The sequence below is a fragment of the Heterodontus francisci genome, chromosome 24 (assembly GCF_036365525.1).
Source record: "Heterodontus francisci isolate sHetFra1 chromosome 24, sHetFra1.hap1, whole genome shotgun sequence".
Taxonomy (NCBI): domain Eukaryota; kingdom Metazoa; phylum Chordata; class Chondrichthyes; order Heterodontiformes; family Heterodontidae; genus Heterodontus; species Heterodontus francisci.
The window spans coordinates 80,052,465-80,077,884 of NC_090394.1; the positions used below are offsets into that span (position 1 = coordinate 80,052,465).

Below are 25,420 nucleotides of genomic sequence, written 5' to 3' on the forward strand. Positions count from 1 at the left end.
TGCCTCACAAGCCTTATTGAATACTTTGAAGATGTGACAAAACACATTGATGAAGGAAGAGCAGTGGATGTGGTGAAGATGGATTTTAGCAAGGCGTTTGATAAGGTTCCCCATGGTAGGCTCATTCAGAAAGTAAGGAGGCATGGGATTCAGGGAAAGTTGGCTGTCTGGATACAAAATTGGCTGGCCCATAGAAGAGGGTGGTAGTAGATGGAAAGTATTCAGCATGGAGCTCGGTGACCAGTGGTGTTCCACAAGGATCTGTTCTGGGACCTCTGCTCTTTGTGATTTTTATAAATGACTTGGATGAGGAAGTGGAAGGCTGGGTTAGCAAGTTTGCCGATGACACGAAGGTTGCTGGAGTTGTGGATAGTGTGGAAGGCTGTTGTAGGTTGCAACGGGACATTGACAGGATGCAGAGCTGGACTGACAAGTGGCAGATGGAGTTCAACCTGGAAAAGTGTGAAGTGATTCATTTTGGAAGCTCGAATTTGAATGCGGAATACAGGCTTAAAGACAGGATTCTTGGTAGTGTGGAGGAACAGAGGGATCTTGAGGTCCATGTCCATAGATCCCTCAAAGTTGCCACCCAAGTTGATAGGGTTGTTAAGAAGGCGTATGGTGTGTTGGCTTTCATTAACAGGGGGATTGAGTTTAAGAGCCGCGAGGTTATGCTGCAGCTCTATAAGGCCCTGGTTCGACCACACTTGGAATATTGTGTTCAGTTCTGGTCGCCTCATTATAGGAAGGATGTGGAAGCTTTTGAGAGGGTGCAGAGGAGATTTACCAGGATGCTGCCTGGACTGGAGGGCATGTCCTACGAAGAAAGATTGAGGGAGCTAGGGTTTTTCTCACTGGAGCGAAGAAGGATGAGAGGTGACTTGATAGAGGGGTACAAGATGATGAGAGGCATAGATAGAGTGGATACTCAGAAGCTTTTTCCCAGGGTGGAAAGGGCTATCACCAGGGGGCATAATTTTAAGGTAATTGGAGGAAGGTTTCGGGGAGATGTCAGAGGTAGGTTCTTTACACAGAGAGTGGTGGGTGCGTGGAATGCGCTGCCAGTGGTCGTAGTAGAAGCTGATACATTAGGGGCATTTAAGCGACTCTTGGATAGGTACATGGATGATAGTAGAATGAAGGGTAGGTAGTTAGTTTGATCTTAGAGTCGGTTAAAGGTTTGGCACAACATCGTGCTGTACTGTTCTATGTTCTATGTTCTAAAGAGTAGGGATAAATGGGTCTTTTCTGAATCGCAGGCAGGGACTCGTGGGGTACCGCAGGAATCGGTGCTAGGACTCCAGCTGTTCACAATATATATTAATGATTTAGATGAGGGAACTAAATGTAATATCTCCAAATTTGCATATGACACAAAACTGGGTGGGAGGGTGAGTTGTGAGGAGGATGCAGAGAGGCTTCAGGGTGATTTGGACAAGTTGAGTGAGTGGGCAAATGCATGGCAGATGCAGTATAATGTGGATAACTGTGAGGTTATCCACTTTGGTAGCAAAAACAGGAAGGCAGATTATTATCTGAATGGCTATAAACTGAGGGAGGGGAATATGCAGCGAGACCTGGGTGTTCTCATACACCAGTCGCTGAAGGTAAGCATGCAGGTGCAACAGGTGGTAAAAAAGGCAAATGGTATGTTGGCCTTCATAGTGAGAGGATTCGAGTACAGGAGCAGGGATGTCTTGCTGCAATTATACAGGCCTTGGTGAGGCCACACCTGGAATATTGTGTGCAGTTTTGGTCTCCTTGTCTGAGGAAGGATGTTCTTGCTATAGAGGGAGTGCAGCGAAGGTTTACCAGAGTGATTCCAGGGATGGCGGGACTGACGTATGTAGAGAGATTGGGTCGATTAAGCTTGTGTTCACTAGAGTTCAGAAGAGTGAGGGGGGGATCTCATAGAAATCTCTAAAATTCTAACAGGACTTGACAGGATAGATGCAGGAAGGATGTTCCCGATGGTGGGGGAGTCCAGAACCAGGGGTGATAGTCTAAGGATACGGGGTAAACCTTTCAGGACTGAGATGAGGAGAAATTTCTTCACCCAGAGAGTGGTGAGCCTGTGGAATTTGCTGCCACAGAAAGCAGTTGAGGCCAAAACATTGTATGTTTTCAAGAAGGAGTTAGGTATCTTGGGGTCAATGGGATCAATGGGTATGGGGCGAAAGCGGGAACAGGTTACTGAGTTGGATGTTTAGCCATGATCATAATGAATGGCAGAGCAGGCTCGAAGGGCCGAATGGCCTACTCCTGCTCCTATTTTCTTTGTTTCTCTGCTACTTCTTCAAGGTTATAGTAATTTGGAATCTATATTATTGTTTGTGTACAAGAAGAATTCTATCACTTAAATTTCATCAGAAGCTTTGCCTAGCCTTTTTTTAGTGAAACTGCCCATTCCAAGCTAGATTAAAGGCAGTTTTTGTGCTATGGGCCAAAGGCCTTGAGGACTTAAGACTGAGGCCCCTTACATCCAGCTGACAGAGAATGGTCTCATCTCATCAGTCTGGGCTGGGTCCCAAGGTGAACGAACTGTGATTGACTGATTGTGCAGTAGGGCCTGTGTCTGGTTAGTAAAGCCTGATAGGGAGTGGGTGACCGCCAGCCAGTCTAAGAGAACCAGGCAGTTTGTGCAGGAGTCCCCTGATATGATCTTAGTCGCTAATCGGTTTTTCATTTTCGATACTGGTGAGGGTGGTCCACATTGTTACTAATGGCATAGGTAGGAAGGGGGATGGGGTCCTGAAAGTAGATTTTAGGGAGCTAGGAAGGAGATTAAAAAGGAGGACCTCAAAAGCAGTAATCTGTGGATTACTCCCAGTCCCATGAGCAGAGGAATAGGAGAATTGGGAGATTGAACATGTGGCTGGAGAACTGGTGTAGGAGGGAGGTCATCAAATATCTGAGACATTGGGACTGGTTCTGGGGCAGATGGGACCGGTACAAAATGGACGAGTTGCATCTTAGCAGGACTGGGACTGTTGGGGAGGGTTTAAACTAAATTGTCAGGGGGATGGGAACCTGAGAGAGAGCTCAGATTGGAGGGAAGCAAAACTAGTAACTTCTCTGGGATGTGGGAACCAGGAGCAAGTATTAGAGGGGAATACCAAGATGCACAGAATACTGGGGGAGATAGACAGCACGAGAGTAGAGAATAGTAAGTTATTAGGTGGGGTCAGTGTAAGGGAGAAAGTAATAAAGTCTGAATCAGGGCTAATGTGCATGTATGTGAACACACGGAGTGTGGTTAATAAGATTGGTGAGATACAGGCGCAGATTGCCATGTGAAAATATGATGTTGTGGCTATAATAGAGACCTGGCTCAAAGAAGGTCAGGACTTGGGTGTTAAATATTCCTGGATACAAGGGATTCAGGAAATATAGGAAAGGCATAAAAAGGGGATGGGTGGTGGTATTGATTAAGGAGAGCATTGCAGTTCTGGAGATAAAGGATGTCCCAGAGGGGTCGCGGACAGAATAAATATGTCTGGAGCTAAGGAACAAAAAAGGTGTGGGTACATTGCTCAGTGTTGTCATTAGGCCTCCAGCTAGTGGGAAGGATGTGGAGGAACAAATTTGCAAGGAAATTACACAGAGGTGCAAAAATTATAGGGTAGTTATAATGGGGGACTTGAATTATCCAAACACAGACTGGGATAGTCGTATTGTAAAGGGCAGTGAGAGGCAAGAGTTCCTTGAGTGTGTTCAGGACAATTTTCTACAACAGTATGTTGCTAGTCCAACGAGAAAGGAGACACTGCTGGACCTGGTTCTTGGGAATGAGGTGGGCCGAGCAGATCAAGTATCAGTAGGAGGTCATTTAGGGGACAGTGATGATTGTATCATAAGGTTTAGGCTGACTATGGAAAAGGACAAAGAACAATCCAGGGTAAGAATAATTAACTGGGGGAAGGCCAACTTCAATGGGGTAAGAATGGAGCTGGGGCGAATAAATTGGAGTCAAAAGCTGACAGGAAAACTGGTAGATGAACAATGGGCTACCTTCAAAGAAGAGATAGTTCGGGCACAGTCAAGGTATGTTGCCTCGAAGGGGAAAAGTAGGGCAAACAAATCCAGAGCTCCCTGGATGACAAAAGAGGTAGAGATTAAGAGATTCCTGGGATGAAGGGGTTGGCTTATCAAGGATGGCTGAACAAGTTAGGCCTTTATTCATTGGAGCTTAGAAGAAGGAGAGGTGATCTTATTGAAACATATAAGATTTTAAGGGGTCTTGACAGGGTAGATGTTGAGAAGATGTTTCCACTGGTGGGGGAATCTTGAACAAGGGGACATAGTTACAGAATAAGGGATCACACATTTAAAACTGAGATGCAAAGGAATTTCTTCTCTTAGAGGGTGGTGAATCTCTGGAATTCTCTACCTCAGAGAGTTGGTCACTAAATGTATTTAAGGAGGAGGTAGATAGATTTTTGAAATCTCGGGGAGTCGAGGGGTATGCAGAGCAGGACCAAAAGAGGGGTTGAGGCCTGGGACAGATCAGCCATGATCTTATTGAATGGCAGGGCAGGCTTGAGGGGCTGAATGGCCTACTCCTGCTCCTACCTCTTATGTTCTAAAGAAGAAAAAGTGTGCTTATGACAGATGCCAGGTGAAAAATACTATTGAGAGACAGGCTGAATATAGAAGGTCCAGAGAGGAAGTGAAAAAGCAAATAAGAGAAGCAAAGAGAGAGCATGAAAAGAGACTGGCAGCTAGCATTAAAGGAAATGCCAAAGTTTCCTATAGGCATATAAATAGTAAAAGGGTGGTAAACAGAGGATGGGGCCAATTAGGGACCAGAAAGGGGATTTGCACATGGTGGCAGAGGGCATAGCTGAGGTATTAAATGAATAATTTGCATCAGTCTTTACCAAGGAAGAAGATGCAACCCAGGCAATGTTGAAAGACACTAGAGAGGTTTAAAAGAGGAAGTATTAGAAAGGGTGTCTGTACTTAAAGTGGATAAAGTACCAGGACCAGATGAGATGCATCCAAGGATACTGAGGGAAGTGAGGGTGGAAATCACAGAGGCACTGGACATAATTTTTCAGTCTTCCTTAGACTCAGGGGTGGTGCCAGAAGATTGGAGAATTGCAAACGTTACCCCCTTGTTCATAAAAGGGTGTAAAGAAAAGCCCAGCAATTACAGACCAGTCAGTTTAACTTCGGTGGTGGGAAAACTTCTGGAAAAAATAATTTGGGACAAAATCAATAGTCACATAGACAAATACGAGTTAATTAAGGAAAGCCAGAATGGATTTCTTAAGGGAAAATCATGTTTAACTAACTTGCTGGAGTTTTTTGAGGAGGTAACAGAGAGGGTTGATAAGAACAATGCTGTTGATGTGGTGTACATGGACTTTCAGAAGGCATTTGATAAAGTGCCACACAACAGACTTGTGAGCAAACTTGTAGCTCATGGAATAAAAGGGACGGTGGCAACATGGATACGGAATTGGCTGAATGACAGGAAACAAAGAGTAGTGGTTAATGGATGTTTTTCGGGCTGGAGGAAGGTTTGTAGTGGAGTTCCCCAGGGATCAGTGTTGGGACCCTTGCTTTTCCTGATATATATTAATGACCTAGACCTTGGTGTACGGGGCACACTTTCAAAGTTTGCAGATGATACGAAACTTGGAAGCATTGTGAACTGTGAGGAGGATAGTGTAGAACTTCAAAAGGACATAGACAAGTTGGTAGAATGGGCAGACAAGTAGCAGATGAAGTTCAATGCAGAGAAATGTGAAGTGATTCATTTTGTTAGGAAGAACATGGAGAGACAATATAGAATAAAGGGTACAATTCTAAAGGTTGTGCAGGAGCAGAGGGACATAAGAACATAAGAAATAGGAGCAGGAGTAGGCCATTCAGCCCCTCAAGCCTGCCCTGCCATTCAATGAGATCATGGCTGATCTGTCCCAGGCCTCAACCCCTCCTTCACCTAACCCTCGACTCCCCGAGATTTCAAAAATCTATCTACCTCCTCCTTAAATACATTTAGAGAACTAGCCTCCACAACTCTCTGAGGTAGAGAATTCCAGAGATTCACCACTCTCTGAGAGAAGAAATTCCTTTGCATCTGTTTTAAATGAGTGTCCCCTTATTCTGTAATTATGTCCCCTAGTTCGAGATTCCCCCACCAGTGGAAACATATTCTCAACATCTACCCTGTCAAGTCCCCTTGGAATCTTATGTTTCAATAAGATCAGCCCTCATTCTTCTAAACTCCAATGAATAAAGGCCTAACCTGTTTAGCCATTCTTGATAAGACAACCCATTCATCCCAGGAATCAGCCTCGTGAACCTTTTCTGAACTGCCTCCAATGCTAGTAAATCTTTCCTTATATACAGGGAGCAAAACTGTACACAGTACTCCAGGTGCGGCCTCACCAACACCCTGTATAGTTGTAACAAAACTTCCCTATTTTTAAACTCTAACCCCCGAACAATAATGGCCAAAATTCCATTTGCCTTCCTAATTATTTGCTGCACCTGCATGCTAACCTTTTGTGTTTCATGCACAATAACACGCAGATCCCTCTGTACTGCAGTATTTTGTAATCTTTCTCCATCTAAATAATAATCTGTCTTTTTATTCTTTCTACCAAAGTGGATGACCTCACACTTTCCCACATTGAGCTCCATCTGCCAAGTTTTTGCCCACTCACTTAACCTATCTATATCCCTTAGTAGATTCTTTGTGTCCTCATCACAACATGCCTTTCCACCTATTTTTGTATCGTCAGCAAATTTGGATACACTACACTCTGTCCCTTCCTCGAAGTCATTAATATAGATAGTAAATAGTTGAGGCCCTCAGACCGATCCTTGTGGCACCCCACTAGTTATAGCTTTCCAACCTGAAAAAGACCCATTGATCCTGACTCTCTGTCTTCTGTGTGTTAGTCAATCCTCAATCCATGCCAACACATTACCCCAATACTCTGAGCTCTTATTTTGTGTAATAACCTTTTATGTGGCACCTTGTCAAACACCTTCTGAAAATCCAAATACACTCTATCTGGATGTATATGCGCATAAGTTATTGAAGATGGCAGGGACAGGTTGAGAAAGCAGTTAATAAAGCCTGCAGTATCCTGGGCTTTATCAATAGGGGCATAGAGTACAAGAGCAAGGAGGTTATGTTGAACTTGTATAAGACACTAGTTCGGCCTCAGCTGGAGTATTGTGTCCAGTTCTGGGCGCTGCACTTTAGGAAAGACGTGAGGGCATTGGAGGGAGTACAGAAAAGATTTACAAGAATGGTTCCAGGGATGAGGAATTTCAGTTATGAAGATAGATTGGAGAAGTTAGGACTGTTTTCCTTGGAGAAGAGAAGGCTGAGAGGTGATTTGATTGAGGTACTCAAAATCATGGGGGGTCTGGACAGAGTAGATAGAGAGAAACTGTTCCCACTCGTGAAAGGATCAAGAACGAGAGGGCACAGATTTAAAGTATTTGGTAAGAGAAACAAAAGTGACATGAGGAAAAACGTTTTCACGCAGCGAGTGGTTAAGGTCTGGAATGCACTGCTTGCGAACGTGGTGGAGGCAGTTTCAATTGAAGCATTCAAAAGGGAATGAGACAGTTATATGAAAAGGAAGAATGTGTAGAGTTACAGGGAGAAGGCAGTGGAATGGAACTGAGGGAATTGCTCATTCAGAGAGCCAGTGAAGACACGATGGGCTGAATGGCCTCCTTCTGCACTATAACAATTCTGTGATTCTGAGACTCTGTGAATGCTTGGGAAGATTTCAAAACAGTCTAAGGATTAACGGAACTGTAGGTGATAAGTTTCACAATTGGGTAGAAACTGCCAAAATCTCAAGAGTTTTTTAATCACGCTTCTCTCCTGCAGTTCAGTGACAAAGCTATTAATTTCCCTCAGCTCCAACTTTCCATTTTACTATAAAAGTTAATAACACAAGTGGTCTGGATCTGAGCACCCCCAGGACCACTGTGTCGCCTGTCCTTCTGGCACACTCCCTTCATATTGTTTTAATTTTATTTAGTATTTCCCTCTTGCATTTTAAATATCTAGTTTGATTTGGTCTATTGAGCCTGAGCCCATATGTTGTTATTTAGAATGGGGAAGGGGTGCAGTAGGGCATCCTCATGACCAAGATAAACAGAATGCTCGGTACATTATTTTACAAAGCATTTCTCTGTATTTTGTGCTATCAAATTGGGGGATTGGAGAATGAAACATTTTGCAATTCATAAACCTGACAGTGATTTTAAATTCACTGTGACTGCATTGTTCAAAGTGAATGGCATGTGGAAACTTACTGTTCACTTGCACTCTAAGGCAGTCAGTGATCACATCCAAAACAGGCCAGAGTCTCATTACCATCTTTAAACAGGGTCCGATCAAACATTCCCAGGGCACAGTGAATTAGAGTTGACTAGTTTGTCCTGAATCTATTTGTCATCACTGGTTACACATCACGGGTGTTAGTATTTAATTAAAACACTTCATTTAAATGAGAAATACAGGTTATCAACATATACTCAGCACTCGTGCTGCTGTGTTAGAGTCATAGAGTCATAGTTATACAGCACAGAAACAGGCCCTTCAGCCCATCGTGTCTGTGCCGGCCATCCAGCACCCAACTATTCTAATCTCATATTCCTGCACTTGGCCCGTAGCCTTGTATACTATGGCGTTTCAAGTGCTCATCTAAATACTTCTTAAATGTTGTGAGGGTTCCTGCCTCCACCACCACTTCAGGCAGTGTGTTCCAGATTCCAACCATCCGCTGGGTGAAAACATTTTTCCTTAAATCCCTCTAAACCTCCTGCCCCTTACCCTAAATCTGTGCCCCCTGGTTATTGACCCCTCCGCTAAGGGAAAAAGTTTCTTCCTATCTAACCTATCAGTGCCCCTCATAATCTTGTACACATCAATCATGTTCCCCCTCAGCCTTCTCTGCTCCAAGGAAAACAACCCTAGTCTTTTCAGTCTCTCTTTATAGCTGAAATGCTCCAGCCCAGGCAACATCCTGGTGAATCTCCTCTGCACCCTCTCCAGTGCGATCACATCCTTCCTATAGTGTGGTGCCCAGAACTGTACACAGTACTCCAGCTGTGGCCTAACTAGCATTTTATACAGCTCCATCATAACCTCCCTGCTCTTATATTCTATGCCTCGGCTAATAAAGGTAAGTATCCCATATGCCTTCCTAACCACCATATCTACCTGTGCTGCTGCCTTCAGTGATCTATGGACAAGTACACCAAGGTCCCTCTGACCTTCTGTACTTCCTAGGGTCCTAACCTCCATTGTATATTCCCTTGCCTTGTTAGTCTTCCCAAAATGCATTACCTCACACTTCTCAGGATTAAATTCCATTTGCCACTGCTCCGCCCATCTTACCAGCCCATCTATACATCCCTGTAATCTAAGGATTTCCTCCTCAGTATTTAGGACACCACCAATTTTTGTGTCATCTGCGAACTTACTGATCATACCTCTTATATTCACGTCTAAATGATTAATGTACACTGCAAACAACAAGGGTCCCAGCACCGATCCCTGTGGCACACCACTGGTCACAGGCTTCCAATCGCAAAAACAACCCTTGATCATCACCCTCTGCCTCCTGCCACTAAGCCAATTTTGGATCCAATTTGCCAAATTGCCCAAGATCCCATGGGCTCTTACCTTCTTAACCAATCTCCCATGAGGGACCTTATCAAAAGCTAATGTTATGACTAAGGTCTATATTACTAGACTAGGCTTCAGATTTGCCGTTCAAAACTTTTATTCATTCTTTTAATATTGTGGTCTGGACAGAAGAGGGCAACTGTCATTCGTTGAAATGTTTAATTCTACCTCCTTAATACTCCCAGGCCCGATGACTGGATTGTTGTCAATTCATCATGGTCAAGAGCAGAAGTTAATGGATAAAGTTATTTGACCAAATTCAGTGAAAATGAATACATTTACAGTTTTAAAGCAAATGAATATATTACTACTCATTAAAATATCATAATAGATTTCGCCCCAAACTATATAAACATATATTATTACTACATTAGAATGAACCTCTGACATGAAAAATTCTCAGAATCAGTATTTTAGATATATATTTGAATGATGCTGTGATTATATCCAACATTTGTATGGTGAGATTTGGTTCTTAATATCAGGACTGGGTTAGCTTCGGGACAAAAATTATGATTTATTGCTAAAATTCTTAGTCAGGTTTTATTGATAGATCTACAATCATGATTCACTGATAGATCTAATCTGCATCTTTGGTAAATGTAGTGATAAATTTTCTGTGCTAAGAATTAATCGATACAATTCCAGAGCCAGGACTCATTTATAGATCTCCTACAGTCAAGATTCACAAGATCACAAGTAAATTACGATAAGGAAGGACATTCATTGCCTCGAAATTTACTCAAAAAGACCTGAAATATCTTCCACTGCAACATCCAAAGGTTCCTTTAATGATTTCAGGGTTTCCATTCCACTGCTGATTCAGGAATCTATTCCATGTGTTGATCATTCTCTATATAAAGTCAATTTTTCTGATATCTATCCTAAACTTATCTTTTACTACTTTGAATGTGTCCCCTTGTTCTGCTCTTGCAATTTACTTTAAACTTGGATCTACTTTTTCCATAGCATTGATTTTTTTATTCTTTCATGGGATGTGGGCGTTGCTGGCAGGCCAGCATTTGTTGCCCATCATAATTGCCCTTGAACTGAGTGGCTTGCTAGGCCATTTCAGAGGGCAGTTAAGAGTCAACCACATTGCTGTGGGTCTGGAGTCACATGTAGGCCAGACCAGGTAAGGACAGCAGATTTCCTTTCCTAAAAGGCATTGATGAACTAGATTGGTTTTTCTGACAATCAATGATAGTTTCATGGCACCATTGCTGCAACCAGCTTTCAATTCCAGATTTTTAAAAATTAATTAAACATATTAAGTTTAAATTTCACCGGCTGCCATGTTGGGATTTGAACTCTTGTCCTCAGGGCATTAGCCTGGGCCTTTCAATTACTAGTCCAGTGGCATTACCACTGCAAAACCATTTTCCCCATTTACTGTTTTACTATTTACTATTTTATCTACTTCGATAAGATCATATCACAGATAACTCCTTTCAAGATTAAAAGCCCAAGTTTCTCTGATCTTTCCTAAGAACTTAAACTTTTGACACCAGGCATGAGCTTTGTGCCTCCACACCTTGAATATCTCACTTGTGTCTCAATGACTAGAACATGATATAGTGTTGAAGGTGCAGCCTGGCCATGGGCCTCTACATTTGATTCAAACTTCACTGGACATACTCTGTAGTTAGGATTCCTGGATAGATCTCTCACAGTCAGGATTCATTGATAGCTTAAATAAAGGCAAAATACTGCAGATGCTGGAAATCTGAAATAAAAACAAGAAATGCTGGAACCACTCAGCAGGTCTGGCAGCATCTGTGGAAAGAGAAGCAGAGTTAATGTTTCGGTAATTCTGCTTCTCTTTCCACAGATGCTGCCAGACCTGCTGAGTGGTTCCAACATTTCTTGTTTTTATTTCATTGATAGCTTGTTCTAAAATAAATCTGTAATTGAACTTTTATATTGTATCAGTATCTGTTTAATGAAGTTCAACCATTACATCACTGGATGGTGACTGAGAACAAGAACCCTGGCTGATTTTTCTGCTTCCTAGCCCAAAAACCAAATCTCAGCTTTTGCTGAGATCTGCTGATAGCACAAAACCTAACCCTCCAGGCTACCATAGCCTTTCATACTGCTTAGACACATTTGATCATTGGTGAGAAATCAGAGTGATTGACTGAAACTACAAAAGAGAAAATAGAAAAAAAACATGAGCTTTAATTTCTCCTTGACTGACATTGGTGCAGGCAAAGGGCTGTTGTCTTGAAGGGGTTAATAGCTAAAGATATAGATAATTTGGCAGAAAATGGATCTGAAAGGATTTGAATGGCATAATGTGGGATGGTGCAACACCCTCACAGCATGGGAAATCCCGAATGGGACTTTTAGATTTTCCATTACATCGCAGAGCTGGATAAAATCACATTCTGTGCCTCGTCATTTTGTCTGCTATCCATTTTAACTTTTTTATTTAACCTATAGTTTTTTTTCCCTTCATCTCCCCTCATCAGGCTCGAGAGCAGTAAATTGAAATTGACTCAGCGGTTTTGCCACAAGGAAAGGTTCAGCCAGCATGAGAATGCAGTGAATGATCAGCCACTCCCCCGCCCGCGCCCGTGCCCACGCCCACGTTCTCTCAGTTTGGATTGGTAAGTGCGATCTATGGGGAGGCACTCTCTAATGCTGAAACACATTCACTTCTCGTACACTATTGTGGTCACTGCTGCTTTGAATTTTCCTCTCATGTTCTTTCTGAGCTCCAAATGTTCTGCCCCCTAATGAATCTCCCCACTTCCTACACCTCCGCTGCCTCAAGACTTACTGGACCATTTCCTGCTCGAACTCACTCTTTCCGAGAACCTCAAATCTGTGAAACTCTTTGCAACTGTCAGTCTCTCCTTGCTCACACAATCCTTATGGTTTCAAAACACAAGCATGGCTCCACTTCTTCCAAATTAACCTATTTTTTTATCTCTTTCTTGTGGCCTATATTATGAGCCTTACCCTTTCGTCTTTTCTTCTCAATAAATAAGCTGAACATTAAGGACTTCACTTTCAACAGTTGGTAAAAGATGCTGAAGCCAGAATGCTAGTGATGACCTTGTCTGTTGGTGCTTTTCATTCCCTGAGAAACCTGTCATTGTTATGTTTGGTTATGTTAATGGAATATATGTGTCAATGATGCTCGGAAGTGTATTTTATGAATAATGTTAGATTAAATAGCTGACATGAAGCTGTGTTGGAAGCAGACTAATATGGACCACTTATATTTACAGTTATTTATTGACTGTGCAGTTACCTGGTATCAAATAGGATAAAATGCAGAATAATGCATATTTGTAATAAAGCAGCAGATTTTCAAACATCAACAAGGATGCACTGTTAAGGGACAGCACAGGAGGAAGCGGTGGTGTAGTGGTACTGGACCAGAAACCCAGAGACCCAGGGTATTGCTCTGGGGACATGGGTTCGAATCCCACCACAGCAAAAGGTAGAATTTGAATTTAATTAATAAATCTGGAATTAAAAGCTAGTCGAATAACAGTCATGAAATCATTGTCGATTGTTGTAAAAGTCCATCTGGTTCACTAATGCCCTTTAGGGAAGGAAATCTGCTGTCCTTACCTGGTCTGGCCTACATGTGACTCCAGACCCACAGCAATGTGGTTAACTCTTACATGCCCTCTGAAATGGCCTCGCAAGCCACTCAGTTTTATCTAACTGCTACGAAGTCAATAAAAAGGAATGAAACCGGACGGACCACCCGGCATCGACCAAGGCACCGGAAATGACAACGGCAAACCCAGCCCTGTCGACCCTGCAAAGTCCTCTTTACTAACATCTGGGGGCTTGTGCCAAAGTTGGGAGAGCTGTCCCACAGACTAATCAAGGAACAGCCTGACATAGTCATACTCACGGAATCATACCTTACAGACAATGTCCCAGACACTGCCATCACCATCCCCGGGTATGTCCTGTCCCACCGGCAGGACAGACCCAGCATAGGTGGCAGCACAGAGGTATACAATAGGAAGGGAGTTGACCTGGGAGTCCTCAACATCGACTCCGGACCCCATGAAGTCTCATGGCATCAGGTCAAACATGGGCAAGGAAACCTCCTGCTGATTACCACCTACCGCCCTCCCTCAGCTGATGAGTCAGTACTCCTCCATGTTGAACACCACTTGGAGGAAGCACTGAGGGTGGCAAGGGCGCAGAATGTACTCTGGGTGGGGGACTTCGATGTCCATCACCAAGAGTGGCTCGGTAGCACCACTACTGATCGAGCTGGCCAAGTCCTAAGGGACATAGCTGCTAGACTGGGTCTGCGGCAGGTGGTAGGGGAACCAACAAGAGGGAAAAGCATACTTGACCTCGTTCTCACCAATCTGTCAGCTGCAGATGCATCTTTCCATGACAGTATTGGTAGGAGTGACCACCTCACAGTCGTTGTGGAGACGAAGTCCCGCCTTCACATTGAGGATACCGTCCATCATGTTGTGTGGCACTATCACCGTGCTGAATGGGATAGATTTCGAACAGATCTAGCAATGCAAAACTGGGCATCCATGAGGCGCTGTGGGCCATCAGCAGCAGCAGAATTGTACTCAACCACAATCTGTAACCTCATGGCCCGGCATATCCCCCACTCTACCATTACCATCAAGCCAGGAGACCAACCCTGGTTCAATGAAGAGTGCAGGAGGGCATGCCAGGAGCAGCACCAGGCACACCTCAAAATGAGGTGTCAACCTGGTGAAGCTACAACTCAGGACTACTTGCTTGCCAAACTGCGTAAGCAGCATGCAATAGACAGAGCTAAGCGATCCCATAACCAACGGATCAGATCTAAGCTCTGCAGTCCTTCCACATCCAGCCATGAATGGCGGTGGACAATTAAACAACTAACTGGAGGAGGTGGCTCCACAAATATCCCCATCCTCAATGATGGGGGAGCCCAGCACATCAGTGCGAAAGATAAGGCTGAAGCATTTGCAACAATCTTCAGCCAAAAGTGCCGAGATGATGATCCATCTCGGCCTGCTCCTGAAGTCCCCAGCATCACAGGTGCCAGACTTCAGCCAATTCGATTCACTCCGCGATATCAAGAAAGAACTGAAGGCACTGGATACTGCAAAGGCTATGGGTCCTGACAATATTCTGGCAATAGTATTGAAGACCTGTGCTCCAGAACTTGCCACACCCTAGCCAAGCTGTTCCAGTATAGCTACAACACTGGCATCTACCCAGCAATGTGGAAAATTGCCCAAGTATGTTCTGTACACAAAAAGCAGAACAAATCCAACCTGGCCAATTACCGCCCCATCAGTCTATGCTGAGTCAATCTTCAGTAAAGTGATAGAAGGTGTCATCAATAGTGTCATCAAGCAGCACTTGCTTAGCAATAACCTGCTCAGTGATGCTCAGTTTGGGTTCCGCCAGGGCCACTCAGCACCTGACCTCATTACAGCCTTGGTTCAAACATGGACAAAAGAGCTGAACTCAAGAGGTGAGGTGAGAGTGACTGCCCTTGACATCAAGGCAACATTTGATCGAGTATGGCGTCAAGGATCCCTAGCAAAACTGAAGTCAATGGGAATCAGGGGGAAAACTCTCCGCTAGTTGGAGTCATACCTAACGCAAAGGAAGATGGTTGTCATTCTTGGAGGGCAATAAATCGAGCTCCAGGACATCACTGCTGGAGTTCCTCAGGGTAGTGTCCTAGGCCCAACCATCTTCAGCTACTTCATCAATGACCTACCTTCAATCGTCAGGTCAGAAGTGGTGATGTTCGCTGATGATTGCACAATGATCAGCACCATTCGCGACACCTCAGATACTGAAGCAGTCCGTGTAGAAATGCAGCGAGACCTGGACAATATCCAGGCTTGGACTGATAAGTGGCAAGTAACATTCGTGCCACACAAGTGCCAGGAAATGACCATTTCCAACAAGACAGAATCTAACCATCTGCCCTTGACATTCAATGGCATTACCATTGCTGAATCCCCCACTATCAACATCCTAGGGGCTACCATTGACCAGAAACCGAACTGGAGTAGCCATATAAATACCGTGGCTACAAGAGCAGGTCAGAGGCTCGGAATCCTGCGGCAAGTAACTCATCTCCTGACTCCCCAAAGCCTGTCCACCATCCACAAGTCACAAGTCAGGAGTGTGATGGAATAGTCTCCACTTGCCTGGATGGGTGCAGCTCCAACAACACTCAAGAAGCTCGACACCATCCAGGACAAAGCAGCCCGCTTGATTGGCACCCCATCTACAAACATTCACTCCCTCCACCACCGACGCACAGTGGCAGCAGTGTGTACCATCTACAAGATGCACTGCAGCAACGCATCAAGGCTCCTTAGACCGTACCTTCCAAACCCGGGACCTCTACCAACTAGAAGGACAAGGGCAGCAGATGCATGGGAACACCACCACCTGCAAGTTCCTCTCCAAGTTATACACCATCCTGACTTGGAACTATATCGCCGTTCCTTCACTGTCGCTGGGTCAAAATCCTGGAACTCCCTTCCTAACAGCACAGTGGGTGTACCTACCCCACATGGACTGCAGCGGTTCAAGAAGGCAGCTCACCACCACCTTCTCAAGGGCAATTAGGGATGGGCAATAAATGCTGGCCTAGCCAGCGATGCCCACATCCCATGAATGAATTTAAAAAAAGGAAACATCAATCCATTGCTTTGGGACAACTGAATGACTCGCACCCATCGTCAATCAGAGCAGTTATTTAAGTATTATTTTGTGTGAATTTTGTCCTCACCACCGAAGGAGATATGCTGGAAAATGGAACACTTTCTGTTTGGGTATCTAATATTAGTATTAACCATTCCCTGGCCTGGTACAGAAAGGTCAGATACAGAGTAAAGCTCCCTCTACACTGTCCCCATCAAACACTCCCAGGGACAGGTACAGCACGGGGGGTTAGATACAGAGTAAAGCTCTGGTATCCCCTAATGCTCCCGATGGGAGTCAACCATTCCCATTCACCCGCTGGGCGTACTGAACAATGTACGAAAAAAAAAAATGGGGGTTAGATACAGAGTAAAGCTCCCTCTACACTGTCCCCATCAAACACTCCCAGGACAGGGACAGCACGGGGGTTAGATACAGAGTAAAGCTCCCTCTACACTGTCCCCATCAAACACTCCCAGGACAGGTAAAGAGCAAAGCTTTCTTTATTACAAGCCAAACTGGACAACAAACACAACTTTAATAGAGTTCCCCATACTGCACCAGTGTGAGATGTTGCATTTTTAACATGCATTGGCTGGATTTTTTTGAGCTCCTGATATCAGGCTCCGTGGCAGGGGTCCGGAAGATCGCCCCAGCAGCAATCTGTCACGGAGCCCGACACCAGGATTGCCTGTCCCAATCTTCTCGGTGGTGGCGAGCAATGTGGCGGCCCCCTTGCCACTCAGCAACGGGACCCAACTTTAAATATTTAAATAAAGGCTAGGCATATATTTACATACCTGTCACTGTGATCTTGCTGGCTGTCTGCGATCTACCGTGCAACGGCCGGCACTCACGAGTCTTCACTTTCCTGTCCAGGGAAAGCTGGCGCCACCCAGTTGGGGAAGGGGGGATCTTAGGATTTTTAGTGAAGTGGTGATGGGCGTGGGAACAGGGGCAACTTTGCATTTCTAGTGTGGGCGGGGAGAAAGGGGTGGCCTCTGCACTTTGTGCAGTTGGGGGGGGAAAGGTCAGATATTAAATGTAAGTGTTTTGGGATGGGGGGGGGTGGGCATGGGGCAGCCATTTATTTTCCCTGTATTGGGTGGGTGGTGTATGGGCAAGAAATCAATTTACAGTGTATTGGGGGTGGAGGTATGGGCTTCAACTGTGCAGGTCTGACAGCCCTTTAAAAATGGTGCCAGCTCCAGCACAGCTTCCGGCAGCAGGAGAATAAAATTAATCCCATTATCTTGTGCTCTCACTGAACAGGAGCTGCAAATATATTGCCACTCAATGCCCTTCAATGCCTCTTAGTAACCCACAGTGCCATGCAGTGCCCCACAGTGCCTGATCCTGGCCAGTTTTAGGCTGTGGTCTTGTACTCACTCTCATAGGGCTGAATTTTAGAAAGCCCCTGACATCTGGGGTTGTGGTGTGGGGGGGCCAGAAAATGCCTCCGGGAGAGGCCCGCTATGGACCTTGACGCCGGGAAGGCCTGGCCTGATATTGCCGACGGGAGCAAGACCCTTTGGCAGCCATCCTGCCACTCAGTGAAGGGAGCCCATTTCAATATGCAAATTAATTGAATTGAATTAATTAATTTCCGTTATGTTCCTGCCATTCATCTTGGAGTGATAATCGTGGCACTCCTGCATCTTTGGATCCCTGTCCGGGTGTCCGAGGTGGAACACTGGTGGGGAGGGGTACGCAGCTAAGTTTCTCAGTGTTGGGGGAGTAGGGGGGTGGAGGGGAGCAGGGTCACAGTCATTTCATTGGTGTAGGGGATGGTGGGAAGAGGTAACGTGTAAAGTTGATGCACTTTTGTGGGGGGAAGGTCAGGTGAGCAAGGTAAGTGTTTTGCAGAGAGGAGAGGGCAGGCAATTAAATCTATGGTTATGGAGGGGGGGGGGGGGGGTTTGGTGGGAGAGGTGCAAGATCAATTAATTTAAATTTTTAAAAATCAATCTGTCTTTAAAATTTCGAAATTGAAATGTAGGGCTCGAAGTCCTTTAAAAATGGTGTCAGCTCCTGGGCAAAGGCAGCTGATGTAATTGCCAGGGTGGACCATCCGCCCCCTGCACATCATTGGGGTGGACCGCCCACCCCCTGCACATCATTGGGGTGGACCACCCACCCCCTGCACATCATTGGGCTGGACCGTCCGCCCCCTGCACATCATTGGGCTGGACCATCCGCCCCCTGCACATCATTGGGGTGGACTGCCCACCCCCTGTACATCATTGGGGTGGACCACCCACCCCCTGCACATCATTGGGCTGGACCGTCCGCCCCCTGCACATCATTGGGCTGGACCGTCCGCCCCCTGCACATCATTGGGGTGGACCACCCACCCCCTGCACATCATTGGGGTGGACCGTCCGCCCCCTGCACATCATTGGGCTGGACCGTCCGCCCCCTGCACATCATTGGGGTGGACCGTCCGCCCCGGCTATTGAAATGAGCTGCTGCACTGAATATCGCAGTGGCTCCATGACGTGCGGCCCACAGGGATGAAACGCCATTGTTTTCGCCCGCTGCCGATCCCAGCGGTGGGATTGTAAATTTCAGCCCATAGTCATTCAGTTAGACATATTTCTGTTTGGTAGAGAGAAGAAATTGACACTTGCACCCTGGGAGTCTGGTCTAAATTGACATTCAGACCTAGAGGCAGCAGGAATGTTGCTGACTAGACCACCTCACCCCACTGCCTCGCACTTTGCCCCCCAACCCGGCAATGCAGTGATACTTGGTGCTTGTAAAGCTAGTGTTGTTAAAAGGATGAACTATTCATTCACTCTTTGTATACAGGTGTGCAAACAGCCCAATAACAGATAAGAGAACAAATAAAATATTATTAGAGCTTTCCGGCCACAGGTACAGCATTAATGATCAGCATTAAAGAAATTGCATGGGTGTTTATGGTGGAAAATGGTTTCAGATGTGTCTCAGGGCTGAGCCCCAGGACCTGTATTTAGTGTTCGGCTGCTATTTTCTTTTTTTATGAAGTCAGTAAAATTTCACAGCTGCGTGGCAGCCCGCAAATGAATTGCACATGCAACAGGCGCTGTTAATTGAACACTTTAAACAACAGATTATAAAATTTCAGCCAAAAATAAATAAAAGTGGACTTCAAACATTATTTCACAGCAGTCAGTTTTTGCCATGTAATAATATTTCAGTAACACAGTCGTGTCAACACAAGGAGCTGTTAAGTGGCTTCATCAAGAAAGGTCCACATTCTGTCCTGTCTGAACCTCCTCATCTTCTCATTCCTCACTCTCCATTTTTTACCCCTTTTTTCATTGCCTTTTGCTCTAGATTGTTGCCTCTCTTTCCTGTTTGTCTCCCTCTTCTGCCACTCACTACCTCCTGTCTGCCTCTGTTGTCTGTCTCTTTTACCCCTCACTGCTTCTCTCATTTCTTGATTACTTTCATTTTTCATTGTCTCTCTGTTTTGCTTTCTGACATCACAGTTCTCTCCCATCTATACTGAGGATTCAGATCAAAATGACCCTTTGCAGTCGTTCCTGCCACTGAATTCCTTAGTAATGGATCAAGATCTGTTATACCCACGTTACATTGCAGTGTTGGTACACCCCCATTACTGTTTTGAAGAGTTATAAACCTAAAAGTACAAACTGAAGCAAATGCAGGTTATTCCGAATCAGACCAGTTCAGATTAAGTGCTTAATGGTAGCAGACCATTTCAAACGAAACAGGACAACGAGAGCATCTCAATCACACTATTCGCAACTTGAAGAAGTGGATCATAAATTCAAACACCGGTTATGAAGCATGTTGGTTCTAACACATAAAATATTCCAGCTTGCAGCCAGAATCAGCAGTCATTTTACAGTTCACTACACTGGAGCAGACTGAAAACATTGCTTACCTGATACAATGAATATATTAAATATTGAAATAAAGTCTTTACATTTTGCAATTGACTTGATTTTTGCACCATCAGACAGTATAAGCTCATCCAAACCATTGAGATCATTAAAGACTAAATAGGGCAGTTTACCATTTTTATTCATGTTCCAAAGTCAGATGGATAAAATTCAACCATTCGCCCTTGCAGCAGTTGCTATATGCTATAGTATATGTAAAAGGTTTATTGTTTCACAAACTGAATGCTTGCACTGCTTCAAATAGTGGATGCCTGCCTTTTAGCTCACATCAAACAGGGAGATGATAGCAAAGGATGGGCTTTAAATGGCCAGCACAGCAGATCAATGGGGCAGACACCAAAGGGCTAGTGCAAGCATTTCTATAAAAAAGAATAAGAATACATTCCATTTTCCCAGTGAATTTATTGGTTCACTTAACCTTTTACCTCTTTGAATTCGAGATTGTTCAAAATTATTTAACAAAGGTTTTAGAAAAAGCTGGTTATTTTACTGATGTAGTCAGTATGTGATATGAAAAATATGCAATGCAACTTCATTAAAAAGGTACCATCAGTGCTAAGGAGATAATAGATAATATATTTTATTCTATTTTGTAAACATATATCAGTCAATTGGTTTTGAGAAAATATGATTGCATTACTTGCACACAAGATAAAATGGCATCCTTCTCTGAAGTTCCATTCCTTTTAAAGTGTTCATGTTATATTAACATGTGAATACTCCTTTACTCCTAGCAGGACAGCACCCAAACATCTCCTGTAAAAACAAGTACACAGAATGAAATAAAATACCATGGCACACTAAATCAAGCTGACTATTACTGACAAAAATAAAGATCACCTTTCACAATTCTACAGAAAAATCAGTTGTGATTTCTTTCTGTGGAAACCAAGACCATAAATATTGTCATATATGTATAGTTGCTTATTACTGATAACAAATGTCTTTCATTAAATTTGCCAATATGATTGACATCAGTCAGGACAGTGTTAAAGAGCTGATGGAAGTGATGCAGTTGCTATAGCAATGTAGCTAGAGCACAATCTCCCTCCAATCCCAGATCATTATCACAGGAACCAGATGCTGCCTCTTGATGTTTTCTTTGCAGATTCTCTCTTTAGATTTGAATTTTGTGCTATTGTAATCTAGCCGTTTCCCTTTGTCCGCTAAACAATGCATTTTTGTCTGAGATTGAACTTTGTGTGGGATTTGTTTAATTGTCACAGTATATAAGGGGTTAAATCCAGCTTTACTCTCATAAATCAAGGCCCAGCTTAACTTGTCCTGGAAGGACAAGGGCAGCAAATGCATGGGAACACCACCACCTGCAAGTTTCCTTCCAAGTCACACACTATTCTGAGCTGGAGCTATATCACCGTTCCTTCACTGTCGCTGGGTCAAAATCCTGGAACTCCCTTCCGAACAGCACTGTGGGTCTACCTACCCCACATGGACTGCAGTGGTTCAAGGAAGTGGCTCACCACCACCTTCTCCAGGGCAATTAGGGATGGGCAATAAATGCAGGCCTGGCTAGGGATGTTCATAATCTCACGAACAAATTAAAAAACAATTCTGTGACAATGGCACGATTTGTCAACAGACAGTTGGCTTGAAAGAGGAACAAAGCCATTCAATTCAAATACAAACATTCTGGGCTGAATTCTATTAGCGCGCAGTAAATCATGGAGGTGTGGTTTGAAGTTGGCAGCCTTCAGGCGCAGATGCGCTGCCGCTGAGTCCCCGCGATGTTTCGCACAGGGGCTCATTTAAATGGAGGGGGAAGAACGGCCGCCCCCGATGACGTAGAGGGAGAGGCCGCTCTGTCCCCGGCAATGGCATCTGGCACCACCGTGCAGGCTGCAGCAGCGTCACCATTTTTAAAGGCCTTCAAGCCCTCAGAAAAAATTTGAATTTTTAAAGTTATATTTTTGTTCATTTTCTTTTAAAAAAATAATTAAAAGCTGGAGGCCCTTTCCCAAACTCCCAATGGTATTTTTATAGACCTATATGTTTGGGATGGAGCTAAGAAACAGCAAGGGGCAGCAAACATTGGTCAGAGTTGTATATAGGCCACCAAACAGCAGCGGTAGTGTGGGGCATGGTATTAATCAGGAGATTAGAGAAGCATGTGGCATGGCTAACACAGTAATCTTGGGTGACTTCAATCTGCATATAGGCTGGTTAAACCTAATGAGCACTAAGGCTGTGGAGGATGAGTTTCTGGAGTGTGTGAGGGATGGTTTTCTAGAGCAGTATGTTGAGGAACCGACTAGAGAACAGGCTATTTTAGATCTAGTTTTATGTAATGAGAAAGGACTAATTAATAATCTTGTTGGAAAAGAAACTTTAGGTTTGAGTTACCATAATATGTTAGAATTTTACATTATATTTGAAAGTGAGGTAGTCCAATCTGAAGCCAGGGTCTTAAATTTGAACAAAAGAAAATATGAAAGTATGACATGCAAATTGGCTGAGGTGGATTGAGAAAATATATTAAAAGGTATGACAGTACATAGACAATGGATAGTCTTTAAAGAAATATTACATAGTTTACAGCAACTATACATTCCTTCAAGGTACAAAAGCCCCAAAAGTAAAGGCAGTTAACTGTGGATAACAAAGGAAGTTAAGGATTTTATAAGATTAAAAGAAAAGGCCTATAAAGTTGCCAGAAATATTAGTAAACCTGAGGATTGGGAGGATTTTAGAATACAGCAAAGGAGAACCAAGAAACTGAAAAAGAAAGGGAGAATAGAATATGAATGTAAACTAACAAAAAATATAAAAAGGAACTGTAAAAGTTTCTACATGTACATAAAAAGGAAACGTTTGGCTAAGACAAGTGTGGGTCCATTAAGAACAAAGAACAAAGAACAAAGAAAATTACAGCACAGGAACAGGCCCTTCGGCCCTCCAAGCCTACGCCGATCCAAATCCTCTATCTAACACGGTCGCCTATTTCCTAAGGGTCTGTATCTCTTTACTTCCTGCCCATTCATGTATCTGTCTAGATACATCTTAAAAGACGCTATCGTGCCCGCGTCTACCACCTCCGCTGGCAATGCGTTCCATGCACCCACCACCCTCTGCGTAAAGAACTTTCCACGCATATCCCCCCCTAAACTTTTCCCCTTTCACTTTGAACTCGTGTCCCCTTGTAATTGAATCCCCCACTCTGGGAAAAAGCTTCTTGCTATCCACCCTGTCTATACCTCTCATAATTTTGTACACCTCAATCAGGTCCCCCCTCAACCTCCATCTTTCTAATGAAAATAATCCTAATCTACTCAACCTCTCTTCATAGCTAGCGCCCTCCATACCAGGCAACATCCTGGTGAACCTCCTCTGCACCCTCTCCAAAGCATCCACATCCTTTTGGTAATGTGGCGACCAGAACTGCAGGCAGTATTCCAAATGTGGCCGAACCAAAGTCCTATACAACTGTTACATGACCTGCCAACTCTTGTACTCAATACCCCGTCCGATGAAGGAAAGCATGCCGTATGCCTTCTTGACCACTCTATTGACCTGCGTTGCCACCTTCAGGGAACAATGGACCTGAACACCCAAATCTCTCTGTACATCAATTTTCCCCAGGACTTTTCCATTTACTGTATAGTTCACTCTTGAATTGGATCTTCCAAAATGCATCACCTCGCATTTGCCCTGATTGAACTCCATCTGCCATTTCTCTGCCCAACTCTCCAGTCTATCTATATTCTGCTGTATTCTCTGACAGTCCCCTTCAATATCTGCTACTCCACCAATCTTAGTGTCGTCTGCAAACTTGCTAATCAGACCACCTATACTTTCCTCCAAATCATTTATGTATATCACAAAGAACAGTGGTCCCAGCACGGATCCCTGTGGAACACCACTGGGCACACGTCTCCATTTTGAGAAACTCCCTTCCACTGCTACCCTCTGTCTCCTGTTGCCCAGCCAGTTCTTTATCCATCCAGCTAGTACACCTTGGACCCCATGCGCCTTCACTTTCTCCATTAGCCTACCATGGGGAACCTTATCAAACGCCTTACTGAAGTCCATGTATACGACATCTACAGCCCTCCCCTCATCAATCAACTTTGTCACTTCCTCAAAGAATTCTATTAAGTTGGTAAGACATGACCTTCCCTGCACAAAACCATGTTGCCTATCACTGATAAGCCCATTTTCTTCCAGATGGGAATAGATCCTATCCCTCAGTATCTTCTCCAGCAGCTTCCCTGCCACTGACGTCAGGCTCACCGGTCTATAATTACCTGGATTATCCCTGCTACCCTTCTTAAACAAGGGGACAACATTAGCAATTCTCCAGTCCTCCGGGACCTCACCCATGTATAAGGATGTTGCAAAGATATCTGTTAAGGCCCGAACTATTTCCTCTCTCGCTTCCCACAGAAACCTGGGATAGATCCCATCCGGACCTGGGGACTTGTCCACCTTAATGCCTTTTAGAATACCCAACACTTCCTCCCTCCTTATGCCGACTTGACCTAGAGTAATCAAACATCTGTCCCTAACCTCAACATCCGTCATGTCCCTCTCCTCGGTGAATACCGATGCAAAGTACTCATTTAGAATCTCACCCATTTTCTCTGACTCCAGGCATAACTTTCCTCCTTTGTCCTTGAGTGGGCCAATCCTTTCTCTGGTTACCCTCTTGCTCCTTATATATGAATAAAAGGCTTTGGGATTTTCCTTAACCCTGTTTGCTAAAGATATTTCATGACCCCTTTTAGCCCTCTTAATTCCTCGTTTCAGATTGCGCCTACAATCCCGATATTCTTTCAAAGCTTCGGCTTTCTTCAGCCGCCTAGACCTTAAGTATGCTTCCTTTTTCCTCTTAGCTAGTCTCACAATTTCACCTGTCATCTATGGTTCCCTAATCTTGCCATTTCTACCCCTCATTTTCACAGGAACATGTCTCTCCTGCACGCTAATCAACCTCTCTTTAAAAGCCTCCCACATATCAAATGTGGATTTACCTTCAAACAGCTGCTCCCAATCTACATTCCCCAGCTCCTGCTGAATTTTGGTATAGTTGGCCTTCCCCCAATTTAGCACTCTTCCTTTAGGACCACTCTCGTCTTTGTCCATGAGTATTCTAAAACTTACGGAATTGTGATCACTATTCCCAAAGTAGTCCCCTACTGAAACTTCA

At 44.2% G+C, this 25,420-nt stretch overlaps 1 protein-coding gene across 1 annotated transcript in view; it reads left to right on the forward strand.

The window, feature by feature from the left end:
* Window positions 1-25,420, forward strand: part of ankfn1b (ankyrin repeat and fibronectin type III domain containing 1b) — a 1,028,185-nt gene that overhangs the window by 718,047 nt on the left and 284,718 nt on the right. The window contains exon 5 of the mRNA XM_068056894.1: window positions 12,151-12,288. Coding sequence (XP_067912995.1) covers window positions 12,151-12,288 — 138 coding nt within the window. The remainder of the gene's footprint in view (window positions 1-12,150; window positions 12,289-25,420) is intronic.